Raw genomic sequence first — 13898 nt, forward strand, 5'->3', positions numbered from 1 at the left:
CCCAAGGTCACATCAGCAGTGCACGTGCAAGTGGAGGAGTGGGGAATCAAACCCGGTTCTCCCAGATTAGAGTCCGCGCACTTAACCACTACACCAAACTGGGTATTACCATTCAGGGTAATGCTCAGTACTAGCCAAAGAACATAAGAGAGGCCATGTTGGATCAGGCCAGTGGCCCATCCGGTCCAACACTCTGCATCACACAGTGGCCAAAAACCAGGTGCCATCAGGAGGTCCACCAGCGGGGCCAGAACTCCAGAAGCCCCTCCCACTGTTGCCCCCCCCCCAAGCACCAAGAATATAGAGCATCACTGCCCCAGACAGAGGGTTCCATCTAGACCTTGTGGCTAACATCCACTAGAAGAAGAAGAAGAGATTGTATTTATACCCCACCCTTCACTTGGAGTCTCAGAGCGGCTTACAAACTCCTTTCCCTTCCCCTCCCCACAACAGACACCCTGTGAGGTGGGTGGGGCTGAGAGAACTCTGACACAAACTGCTCTTTTTCAAGGACAGCTGTGCCAGAGCTTGTGACCAATGTTCCCTCTAAGCTGTGAAGTCTTGTGAGCAAAAATTCTACTTTGTGAGCTACTGACATTAAAGTGGTGAGCAAGCAATTTGGCTACTGCATAAATTAATTTGCTCTGGAGCCATCCTTCCTGAGCTGAGACAAAAATGTGTGAGCTGGAGGCTACAAAACTGTGAGCCAGCTCACACTAACTCAGCTTAGAGGGAACACTGCTTGTGACTGACCCAAGGTCACATCAGCAGGTGCAAGTGGAGGAGTGGGGAATCAAACCCGGTTCTCCCAGATTAGAGTCCGCACACTTAACCACGACACCCTATGGCTAATAGCCACATATGGCTGATAGCCACCAGCTCTGCTCCTCTGCACTACCTCCAAAGGAGCCCTTACCTGGACGCCTCCACTTGCAGCTGCTGGATGACCTCGGGCAAGCCACAGTTCTGTCAGAGCTGTTCTCTCAAGGACAGTTCTGGAAAGAGCTCCCTCAGCCTCGCCTACCTCACTGGGTGTCTGTTGCGGGGAGGGGAAGGGAAATGAGATTGTAAACCACTCTGAGACTCCAAGTGAAGGAAGGGATATAAATCCAATCTCTTCTTAAGTGATTGCATGGTGTCAGTGTCACAGGAATGACAGGAATGGCTTTCTTACATGCTCAGGGAAATGCTGATCACCACTCTGGGGTCAGGAAGCAATTTTTCTCCAGGCCAGTTTGGCCAGGGATCCTGGAGGGGTTTTGTCATCTTCTGGGCATGGAACAGGGGTCACTGGGGGGGGCCTTAACCAGAGATGCCAGGGGTTGAACCTGGGACCTTCTGCATGCCAAGCAGATGCTCTGTCAGGGAGCCACAGTCTTTTCTCAGAAGCCAGTTCCTCTGACCCGCACCACAGCCATGCAATCGGCACAGACTCAGCATCGCAACCTTTCCTACCTGAAATAAAGCATGTGGATGAACTCCTTCAGGTAGGAATACAACTCTTCTGTATTTATGTTGTACTGAACAACCTTGACAGGCTGCAAAGAAGAAAAAAAGTCAATTCTTCAACGTGATGTGTGGATGCCAGGGATGGTATTATTTGCTAAGTTATAACTGATTTAGGCCCCGGTCACACGGCAAAGTTGCCGCGGGAGAGGCACGGGAGTCCTGCGGATTTTCTGGGCGCGATCTCACCCCAACATCTGCGAAGCGCAGTGCTCCCGTGGCGAACCTGTGGCTCCCCGCCGAAGGTGCGGAGTTAAAAACTAGTACCTACGAGGTACTACTTTCCTGAAACCGTGGGCCAAGGGCGGGTGTCTGATTGCGTTCCCGGTGGACTTACGTGGCATCCGGCGCCCGCCGCTGTTTGTCTCCGCAGGTTGCGCAACAGCGCCCAGCAGTGCATGCGCACAAAGAGCGATTGCCAGTGCGATTGCGTGGCACGGCTTCTGTGCCGCGCTGCAGGATACCCGTCTGATCGGCATTTTCCCCGAACCACGGGACCTCGACCAGGACGTGTGCTCGGGCAGCCACACGTTAGTTTCCTCTGGGGCATTTAGCCACGCCCCCCCCACGATATCCGGCCCGTGTGACCGGGGCCATAGACCTTAAACAGTAATTTATACCTAGGGCCTCTTTGCAGGTACCAGTTGGCTCGTGCTGTAGCTCAGTTCACACAGCTGCTGAACAGCTATGCATACTGACTGTAATTCTGTCTTACAACTCTGTGTAAGACACCCTCTACTATCACTGCTGCTATCCCATGTCCTCTTTGGAAACCTGATGCAGGGTAGTGGACAACCACAAAATGGCTGCTGCAGGAGGAAGTGCAGAACACAACATGGCTACTGCAGGAGGTGGAGCTGCATAGACAGAGAAACCATGTACAGGGGGAAAGGGGTAATTTTAAAAACACACTGGGGAAGAGGAGAGAGAATCAGGCCCATAGCTACAGTGGAGCTTTTTGGGGCTCCGTTCCCTTTCTTAAAGGCTCAGCTTCACAAGAATGTCTCTTGTAAACGCTTTTTTCAATCATTTAAAAACATTTTTTAAAGGCTTGCACTCCCTTAAGCAGAGTGGGGTGCTGTAGTTGACTAATTCCCGCACTGAGCAAGGGGGTTGGAGTAGGTGACCTCTAGGATCCCTTCTAACGGCGTCAAGAAAATGGTCTCCTTTAGGACATTTTAAGGGTGACAAAAGACATACACATTTAAACTCTGTTTTCAACATGCATTTAAAGGATATCCAGCAAAATGTCAGTAAGACCAAATTTTTTAAAAAGGGTTACCTTTGGAACACCAGGTTTCTTTATTTCGCTAGGAATCACACACCTTGGTCCAGTTTCACCAGCAAAGCCACATCTAGAAAACATTTATTTTAGCTTAGTCCTTTAAAACATTTATTGACTGCCTTTCTACCTTATAGGAACTCAAAGCAACTTACAATGTAAACCATCATAAAACACAATAAAAATAAAATATAATAAAACACTAATCAATAAACTAGTTAATCAATAAACACATAAAAGTCACTAGTTAAAATCAATAATTTAAAACTGCCAGTAGGCAGAACAATATATATTTATACCCCACCTTTCATCTTATTTCAGGGTGGTTTACAATAACAGTTAAAACATCCCCAGCTAAAACAACAATACCAATAGACAAGAAGTAACTCAAACTGATCTCTGTCATCCAGAGATAAGTTGTAATTCTGGGAGATCCCCACACCACACCTGGAGGGTGACAAACCTAGTGAGGTCTAAGGTGATGATGCCCATCACCAGATGCCCATCATCCTATGTATGCCAACAAGGTGGAGAAAAAACAGGCCTGTCACGTGAACGCATGTGTTTGAACACATCTGAACTGCTCTACACTGGATTGGATCTTTGATCCATTAACGTCAGCACTGTCTACTCAGACTGGCAGCAGTTCTCCGAAGTCTTAGGCAGAAGTCTTTCCCATCACCTACTGCCTGGTCCTTTTCACTGGAGATTAAACCTTGGGACCCTCTGCAGGCCAAGAAGGCACTCTTACCGCTGAAAAAACCAAGAAGGGATCACAGGTATAGGAAATGCAACAAACAAACAAACACTGTGATATAGATGACAACGCATGTTAAGTAAGAATCATATTATATTGTAAAACTTGGCAATATTACAGGTCCATCATTCTCAATGAGCATCCGGATATAAACTCATTTCGTCCCAATCTTCCTCAGGGGTAATCCTATAGTAATGAAGGTGTCAGCCTCTTGCTACAGTTCAATGTTCTGTTTAAGAGCAACCCAATGTTTAATTTCTTCTTTATATATTTCAAATAATCCTGAAAAATAACCCATGGTATTTTAAATGAATTATTTATTTATTGGATTTCTACCCCGCCCTCCCGCCAAGGCGGCTCAGGGCGGCTTACAAACAGTTTAAAACAACATACAATTTAAAACCAGCGAATACAAGATATAAAATACAATAAAACAGTAAAACTAAGTAAATATGGTGGCATCCTATGGTAATGTGCTAGTGCAACCCAACCGGTGCAGTCAGTTCTTATTTGAACGCTTGATGAAACAGCTCAGTTCCCATAAGCAACATGAAGCTGAATGGAATATTATACAAACTTTTGGGACGAAATGAGTTTATATCCGGATGCTCATTGAGAATGATAGACCTGTAATATTGCCAAGTTTTACAATATAATATGATTTTTACTTAACATGTGTTGTCATCTATATCACAGTGATTTTTTGTTTGTTGTTCTTACCACTGAGCCACAGCTCCACCCCACATAACCCTGGTTCAAATAAAACTAAGCAGGCAACAAAACATCAAAATGTCAATATTTTTAGAAAAGGTATATCAAGATGGGTAGCCGTGTTAGTCTGTCTGTACCAGCGGAAAACAGCAAGAGTCCAGTAGCACCTTAAAGACTAACAAAATACGCAGCAGGGGACGAGCTTTCGTCAGTCACTGCTCTCTTCTTCAGATACTCGTGTTTGTTTGTAGCAGGAGAAAAGAGCAAGAGTCCAGCAGCACCTTTAAGACTAACAAAATATGCAGCAGGGGACGAGCTTTCGTCAGTCACTGCTCACTTCTTCAGATACTTGTCTGTAGCAGGAGAAAAGAGCAAGAGTCCAGGAGCACCTTAACGACTAACAAAATATGTGGCAGGGGAGGAGCTTTTGTGCGTCATGGCTCACTTCTGTTGAGATAGATCAAGATGGGTAGCCGTCTTAGTCTGTCTGTAGCAGTAGAAAAGAGCAAGAGTCCAGGAGCACCTTAACGACTAACAAAATATGTGGCAGGGGAGGAGCTTTTGTGAGTCAGGGCTCACTTCTGTTGAGACAGATCAAGACAGGTAGACGTGTTAGTCTGCCTGTAGCAGCTGAAAAGAGCAAGAGTCCAGCAGCAGTGCACCTTAAAGACTTAAGAAAATAGCGGCAGCGGATGAACTTTCGTGAGTGTTTCTGTACTCCTGCTCTTTTCTATTGTTAAGAAAGGTATAAACCCCAAGTTACGGGGCTGCCACCCCGTCCGGTGGCAGTGAGTTCCACCGGCCAACTGCCTGTAAAACGTAAAGGTAAAGGTCTCCCTTGCTCGAAAGCCAGTCGAATCCGACTCTAGGGTTGCGGTGCTCATCTCCGTTTCCAAGCCGAAGAGCCAGCGCTGTCCGAAGACGTTTCCGTGGTCATGTGGCCGGCATGACTAAACACCAAGGCGCACGGAACCTGTAACAGGGGGCTAAAACACCAAAAGGCGACCCTCCACTGGCTCCCCATTTTCTTGCGTGTGTCAACTGGGGCCTTGAACTCTGGAGGGGAAGGGAAGAAGAAGAGCCTGATAGAGATCTGGGGAAATCCAGGTGAGGGGGGGGGGGCTGCGCCCCACTTCAGGAAGGGAGGAGCAGGGAGAGAGCCGCGCCCCTTACTTGGTGAAGGCCGCGCCCAGGTCGATCACCACGGCCGTCTTCTCGCCGCCGCTCCCGAGACCCTCGTAAAGCGGCATCGCGGCGGCTCCCTCCGAAAGACGAGAGGAGAGAAAAACGGCCCCGGCGGAGACCAGGAGAAACGGGTCCTCCTTCTCGGGGCGGCGCGCTGAGCGGAATGGCCGGACGGAGAAGTCGGGGGCCTTCTACCTCAGTGGGCTCTGTGCTATTTCGTCACAAAGCTGCCTCTATTTACGCCTGATCGGTTTTCTGGCAAGTTTGCTCTCATTCCTCGCGGGCTATTTTTTTTTGTCTGTCCCAACATCTTCCTTCGCGAGTGCCGTGCACCTATTTTGGTACCTCCGTCCCGTGTCTCTGCCAGTGAGCTGCGCAAAGGCAGTCGATTAGACAGCCGCCCCCCCCCCCCTTCCCCATTCTTCCAATGCCTGAATCCAGGGGCGCCTTTAAGACCAAGAAAAATTTTATTCTGGGTATTCCAACACGGCTACCCACCGGAATCGTTGCAATGCTGTCACGGCTTGAGTTGCAGCCGCTTTTCCAGATATCCAGCAAAGGGTTGATAGGTTTGCCCCATGCGGGGAGCAAGAGTGGAGAAATAACCGGGAAGGAAGGGAGCCAATACTCCATCTAGCCCAGCATCCTGTCTCACACAGTGTAGGTAGGACATGTAGCCAACCTGTTCCTCTGGAGGGCCAACAACAGGGCATAGAGGCCAAGGCCTGCCCCTGATAAGAACATAAGAAGAGCCCTGTTGGATCAGACCAGTGGTCCATGTAGTCCAGCATCCTGTCTCACACAGTGGCCAACCAGTTCCTCTGGAGGGCCAACAGCAGGGCAGAGAGGCCGAGGCTTTCCCTTGCTGTTGCCTCCTAGCTCTAGGATTCAGAGGCTTAGTGCCTTTGATTGTGGGCGTCCCCTCAGTCCCCATGGCTAGTAGCCATCGATAGACTTATCCTCCATGAATCAATCTAATCCCCCTTTAAAGCTGTGACCATTGCACATCCTCTGGCAGCAAATTCCACATTTTAATCACATCTGTGTAATGTAGTATTTCTGTTTGTCTGTCCTGAACCTACTGCCCATCAGCTTCATAAGTGAAGGAAATGCAAACGAAGTAGGGTGCAAGCAGTGCTCCCTCTAAGCTGTGGAGTCTTGTGACCACAAAAGCTACTTTGTGAGCTACTGGCATTAAAGTTGTGAATGAGTGATTTGGCTGCTGCATAAATTAGTTTGCTCTGGAGCCATCCATCCTGAGCTAAGACAAAAACGTGTGAGCCGGAGGCTAAAAAACTGTGAGCTCGCTCACACTAACTCAGCTTAGGGGGAACACTGGGTGCAAGATGTTTTTCACTGGCCCCAGCCCTTCTCCCTACCAACACGACAACATCTGCTTGGCATGCCAGAAGGTCCCCAATTCAATCCCTGGCATCTCTAGCTAAAAGGATTAGGAAGGAGGTAACATGAAAGACCTCAGTTTGAGACCCTGGAGAGTTTCTGCCAATCTGAATAGACAAGACTGACTTTGATAGACGGGTGGTCTGGGTCAGTATAAAGCAGCTTCATGTATTCACGTGTGTTGCTCTGCTTGAGAAGGCACTGTTACAAAGCTGACATTTGGAGCACTTAGAGCCGGAGGCACCGTAGTTACAAGAAAACAACAGGGTCTAAAGATTCTCCGTTTGAGACAATGGGGTTAAAGTAAATAAAATTGTACCTCAAAATGGTTTAATTGAAGTGACTCTCTGCATAAATGTATTCAGGTTTTAAAAAAATGTGTTTACCTTATCCTTCCGACTCAGCCCCCGACCTTGTAAGGCCACAGAAATGTCACCCAGACCCCAAGTATAGCTGGGCTTCAGATTATTGATGAAACCAGCCTATCCCTGGCAAAATTATCCCTTGAGACTGAATAAATTGGATTTATACCCTGCCCTTCGCTACCTGAAAGAGTCTCGGAGTGGCTTACAATCCCTTCCCCTCCCCACAACAGACACCCTGTGAGGTGTGTGTATGGGGGGGGGCTGAGAGAGCTCTTTCGAGGACTGCTTCTGCGAGAACAGCTCTGAGAAAACTTGTGACTGACTCAAGGTCACCCGGCTGGTTGCATGTGGAGGAGTGGGGTTCTCCAGATTAGAGTCCACTCCATAGCAGAGAAGAAGAGTTGGATTTATGCCCCGCCCTTCACTCAGAATCTCAGAGCATCTTACAGTCACCTTCCCTTTCCCTTCCCACAACAGACCCCCTGTGAGGCAGGTGGGGCTGAGAGAGCTCTTTCAAGAACTGCCCTTGAGAGAACAGCTCTGAGAGAACTGTGACTGCAGGGTTGCCACTTTCTGGAAAGTCAGGGTAATGGAAATTGGTCAGGGAAAGTCAGGGAAACTGACTTCTTATTTACTGCACCCAATAGGGTTATGGGCTGGGCCCATAACCCTATTGGGTGCAGTAAATAAGAAGCCTGGAGACTGACTGGCAGTGAAAGTGCAGAAAGTTTATAGTGCAATTTGATGAATATTTACATAGAGAATATACTGACTATTACACACCATAATATACCTCAGTTAGAGAGCACTATGTCCCCCACCCAGCTTATCAAGCCTATACATTATATACAAGTCCCAGCCAATCACTAACAGGGCAGACTAATTACCTACTCTTAACTAGGACAAAGAGTAGCACCTGGTAGTTAAACACCTGGCTGTAAGATTATTAACCACTTAGCATGACAGCTAAGACTTACAGACTAGATCATACCGATCTATACACAGTAACAGCTTTCTACCTCACTTCATCCTAGACATATATGTCAATAGTCTGAAGTCAGGGAAATTGTGATTAAAATATATTCAAGCCGTGGATTCCTGACCTGGGGCTGCAAGAGCCTGATCTGTTCTTGTGGCAACCGGAATAGAGAAGTAGCAGAATACAAGTGAAGCTTAATGATGCCCTTTCCCAACCATTTTAGATGGAACGTTTATATAATTTTTAGTGTACTTTTAAAACAACAGCAAAAATGTGATGTCATTTGTTAGCATTCAGAGTTGACTTATGGCAACCCTGTAGGACAGGGGTGTCAAACATATGGTCTGGGGGCCAGATCAGGCCCCCAGAGGGCTTCTCTCAGGCCCGCAGTGGAACTGGCTGTCTTCTGCTGCTTCTTCCAGTTCTGCTGCTGCGTCATCGTAGGTTTGCAGCTTACAGATACACACCTGAACAGCATACTCGAGATTGCAACAGCACAGACGTTTTGATGCAATAATCCAGAGCAGGAGGTGTCAGTTATCAGACACTGTTAGATAAACAAAATATTGCAAGGGTGCTGATGTTTTAAGCATGTTTTTATTTTAAGTTAAAAAAACCCTTTGTCTTTGTGTCCTTTATAAAGCTTATACCTCTGCTACCTGGCATTACATTTTATGACACACGTGGCTCGGCCCAACAAGTTCTCATTTATGGCCCTTTTAACAAATGAGTTTGACACCCCTGCTGTAGGGTTTTCAAGGCAAGAGATGTTCAGAAGTGGTTTGCAATTGCTTATCTCTGCGTAGCGACCCTGGACTTCCTTGGTGGTCTCCCATCCAAGTACTAGCTAGGGCAGACCCTGCTTAACTTCGAAGAGCTGATGAGATTGCTCTAGCCCAGGCGATCCAGGTCAGAGAAGAGGAGGAGGAGGAGGAGGAGATTGGATTTATACCCTGCCCGTCACTACCCGAAGGAGTCTCAGAGTGGCTTACAATCTCTTTTCCCTTCCCCTCCCCACAACAGACACCCTGTGAGGTCGGTGGGGCTGAGAGAGCTCTTTCGAGGACTGCCCTTGAGAGAACAGCTCTGAGAAAACTTGTGACTGACCCAAGGTCACCCAGCTGGTTGCATGTGGAGGAGTGGGGTTCTCCAGATTAGAGCCTGATCCAACATTGGCTTCTCTTATGTTCTGGAGGAGGAGGAGGAGGAGGAGGAGGAGGAGGAGGAGGAGGAGGGGGTGGGTTAATTTTATATCCCACCCTTCACTACCCGAAGGAGTCTCAGAGCGGCTCACAATCTCCTTTCCCTCTCCCTCCCCACAACAGGCACCCTGTGAGGTAGGCGGGGCTGAGAGAGCTCTCTTGAAGACTGCCCTTGAGAGCTCTGAGAGAACTTGTGACTGACCCAAGGTTACACCAGCAGCTGCATGAGGAGGAGGAGTGGGGAATCAAAGCGGGTTCTCCCAGATTAGAGTCTGCGCTCCTAACCACTAAACCCAAAAAATCTCTCAATACCTTCTTAATGAGCCTTAATTAATGAGAATGGACTGGTTTTACCCAAGATGTCCCAGAAATTGTCTCTTGGGGTCTGCCTTTCGCTTCAGGGTGGCCTCCCTCATTCCTCTTCTTTTTTTTGTGAAGGCTAATTTTGAAGTTCAGAATATAGGACAGAAGGAAAAAAATAACTCAGTACTTTAGGGAATTGACAGATGGTACATTAAGCTGAAATTCTGTGCGTGTGTGTGGGGGGGATGTGACTTCCTTCAGCAGTTTCTTTCTGGAAGCATTTTCTTCCTCCCAGGTCTCTCCACGGATTTTAAGAGACCCTCTAAGTGACTGTGCTTACCAAGCACTTTCTTAGTCCAGGAGACTGAAGTGATTCATCACAGAGAGTGATTAAAATGTGGTATTCGCTGCCAGAGGATGCAGTGATGGCCACAGACACAGACGAACCTCTTAAAGGGGTCCCGACAGATTCATGGAGGAGAAGTCTATCCGCAGTGACTAGCCATGATGACTCAAGGGAACCTCCACATTTAGAGCACTAATCCTCTGAATCCCAGCGCCAGCAGGCAACATCAAGGAAAGGCCTCGGCCTCTGTGCCCTGTTCGTTAGACCTCCATAGTAACTGGTTGGCCACTGTGTGAGACAGGATGCTGGACTAGATGGACTATTGGTCTGATCCAACAGGGCCCTTCCTATGTTCTAAGGAGGGCCTCGGCCTCTATGTCATATTGTTGGCTATCCAGAGGAACTGGCTGACCGCTGTGTGAGACGGGATGCTGGAGCTGATGGATCACTGGTCTGATCCAGCAGGGCTCTTCTTATGAAGGCCTTGGCCTTTATGCCGTGTTGTTGGCCCTCCAGAGGAACTGGCTGGCCACCATGTGAGACAGGATGCTGGACTGGATGGACTATTGGTCTGATCCTCCAGGGCTCTTCTGATGTTCTTATGAAGGACTCGGCTTCTGTGTCCTGTTGTTGGCCCTCCAGAGGAACTGGTTGGCCACTGTGTGAGACAGGATGCTGGACTGGATGGACTATTGGTCTGATCCTCCAGGGCTCTTCTGATGTTCTTATGAAGGACTCGGCTTCTGTGTCCTGTTGTTGGCCCTCCAGAGGAACTGGCTGGCCACTGTGTGAGACAGGATGCTGGACTGGATGGACCACTGGTCTGACCCAGCAGGGCTCTTCTTATGTTCTTATGAAGGCCTCAGCCTCTCTGCCCTGTTGTTGGCCCTCCTGAGGAACTGGTTGGCCACTGGGTGAGGCAGGATGCTGGACTGGATGGACCACTGGTCTGACCCAGCAGGGCTCTTCTTATGTTCTTATGAAGGCCTCAGCCTCTCTGCCCTGTTGTTGGCCCTCCAGAGGAACTGGCTGGCCACTGTGTGAGACAGGATGCTGGACTGGATGGACCACCAGTCTGATCCAGCAGGGCTCTTCTGATGTTCTTATGAAGGCCTTGGCCTTTCTGCCCTGTTGTTGGCCCTCCTGAGGAACTGGTTGGCCACTGGGTGAGGCAGGATGCTGGGCTAGATGGACCACTGGTCTGATCCAGCAGGGCCCTCCTGATGTTGTTCTCTTTCAGGAGAACTCAAAGCATTAGGGACAAATTGGTTAGAGCGGATACCTTTAAGGTACAACAACAGGATGGACGGCCAGTCGGGCACTTTAAATGCGGCAGGTGTGTCGCATGCCCGCTTATGGTGGAAACAGGTGTCCTGGATTTCCCGGACTTAGATTTAAAGAAACCTATTGCACAATTTTCTTCATGTGCTAGTAAATCTGTTATTTATCTCTTAACATGTACGTGCAAATTAAGATATGTAGGACAGACATCTAGAACCCTGCGTACTCGTGTATTAGAACACAGATCAAAAATTAAGCACAAACATCTAACGGCCCCCATGGTTCAGCACTTTGTAGAAATGAATCATGGTATAAATGATTTTAAATGTCTTGTTCTTGAAGTAGTAAGAGCTAAACCATATACTTATATGGACATGCAGAAACTTCTTCTACAAAGGGAGGCATTCTGGACATTTAGACTAAAATCAGAGCAGCCCATGGGGTTGAATGCGGCTCTAGATTTATCTTGCTTCTTAGGGGACTGAATGCTTTTGAGACCCCAATATTTATTCTATAATGTTCTATCTTATAGTTTCACATATGGCTACTCCCAAAACCATGCGCATATGAGCTTTTGCCTTTGATAAGTATATGATAAGTTGGCCTCCTAGACTTCGTGAACACGTGATACACCATTTAGAAATATAACGGAAGCTTTCTATCAATTGGCAAGACTTGTTGTCCGGAAACAATTGTTAATATAAGAGCTGTTAAAAGCCATTCATGGTAAGAATTGCATGATGTTCTAATATATGTATATACTGTTTTGTGCTTTTTGTATAAGTAATGATTTAATATATAAGGAGCATTTCTAATTGAATACATTTATATTCATATTTATAGAATGTTTGAATACCTTATGGTGCAATTAAGTGAAGAAGAACACTGGAAAATTGTATGTACAAAATGGTTTATTGTAGAAATATTTATTGTAAAATTGTCACTGGAGTTCAACTTCCCTATTATGAAATTTGTTTATGTTTAATAGGATGTTTGACAAAGACACGCGTCGAAACGAACGGTCAAACTCGAGAAAGTTCGTCCTGTTGCCGTTTCTTGCATCTTGTTGGGACTTCGGTCTCTTGATGTTTATCTATTGAAATGAATCAAGATTAAAATGTTATTCTTCATAGACATAGATTTTTGATATCACACAGTGACCAACCTGTTCCTCTGGAGGGCCAACAACAGGGCATAGGGGCCCAGGGCTTCCCCTGATGTTGCCTCCTGGCACTGGGATTCAGAGGCTGACTGCCTCTGGCACAAGCGGGGATTTGAACCTGGGTCTTCCAGATACTAGTCCGACACTTTAACCGCTTCACCCTGCTGGTTCTCTCTCATCATCCATTAAACTACCCAAGCAGTTCAAGTCCCCTCGTAGAGAATCTCCCCTGATTTTTCCGCTCAACTCTTCAGCTTTCTCCCTCCCTTTCTGTAAAAACGAGGTACAGTGGTTTCATTCTCCTGTTATATCTGAAGAAGTGACCTCCATCTCATGAAAGCTCATACTGGAATAAACGGTGTTCGTCTTCAAGGTGCCACGTGGCTACCCCACTGTAAGTATTAACCACTTCAGTCTTCTTGAAAGAACAAGGTTTACTGAACTGAGCTGGAAGCAGGGGAGTAAGATTTGAAGGAAGAATATCTCCGAGGGAGCTCAAAATATTGCTCTGATTGTTCCCCGCGACCGGCTGGCAATGTAATTTCATGATAAGGGCTGCAAAAAGATGGGGAGATATCACCAGGGCTATTTTTGGGCAGGAACGCACAGGAACGGAGTTCCGGCTGGCTCCCAAGTTGGCCACACCCAGCAGGAACTCATTAGCATAACAGGCCACACCCAACAGCAGAAACTCATTAGGATTGGCTACATTAGGGATGTGTGGCCTAACATGCAAAGGAGTTCCTGCTACAAAGAAAGGCCCTGGGTTTTGACAACAAACAAGGTAAACAGAATAACAAGCAAAAGGTGGGTGTGGCTGGATGACCACACTTCTGGTAACATGGGGGTGCGGCCTAATGTGCTAATGAGCTGTGCTGTCAGGGGTGTGGCCTAATAGGCTAATGAGTTCCTGCTGTCGGGTGTGGCCTATTATGCTAATGAGTTCCTGCTGTGCTTTTTCTACAAAAAGAGCCCTGGATATCACAGAAAACAGGGCAAGACAACAGGTCACCTCAATTATCTCTTGAAACGGAGTGAACGTTTCCAGATGAAGTGTCAGATACAGGCTACGTTTTCCGCTAGCAGAAGCCACTTCCATCAACTGAGCTTTCTTGCCTCTCCCCCTCCTGCTGCAGCTTGTTGATCTCTGTGAAATGCCGCCCCCGGGGGGGGGACAGGAGACCCTCAGGAACAGCATGAGGGGCAAATCAGGGGTCTGCTGCAGGAAGGAGAGATTGCTTAGAAATTTACACCTCCCCTTTCATTCCTGGAAAATTTAATCTCTAGGTTGAGTGAGGGGGGGGGTTGTACACAAAGGAGGGGAGGATTGCAACCCTTGGACAAAACCACAGGGGCTCAGCAAAACGGTTTTTGGAGAAAGTTCAAGGACTACCAAAGGAAATAGCAGCAGCAGAAGA

The 13898-nt window shown here is 47.5% G+C and overlaps 1 protein-coding gene across 1 annotated transcript in view; it reads right to left on the reverse strand.

Annotated features, from left to right (window-relative positions):
* Positions 1-5583, reverse strand: part of ACTR10 (actin-related protein 10 homolog (S. cerevisiae)) — a 27769-nt gene extending 22186 nt beyond the window's left edge. Inside the window, exons 1-3 of the mRNA XM_015412095.1 lie at positions 5430-5583; positions 2789-2861; positions 1456-1538 (exon numbers count right to left, since the gene is read on the reverse strand). Coding sequence (XP_015267581.1) covers positions 1456-1538; positions 2789-2861; positions 5430-5506 — 233 coding nt within the window. The 5' untranslated portion in view covers positions 5507-5583. The remainder of the gene's footprint in view (positions 1-1455; positions 1539-2788; positions 2862-5429) is intronic.
* Positions 5584-13898: the final 8315 nt, after the last annotated feature.

The sequence above is a fragment of the Gekko japonicus genome, unplaced genomic scaffold, assembly GCF_001447785.1.
Source record: "Gekko japonicus isolate JY-2015 unplaced genomic scaffold, Gekko_japonicus_V1.1 scaffold1515, whole genome shotgun sequence".
In the NCBI taxonomy this organism is placed as follows: Eukaryota; Metazoa; Chordata; class Lepidosauria; order Squamata; family Gekkonidae; genus Gekko; species Gekko japonicus.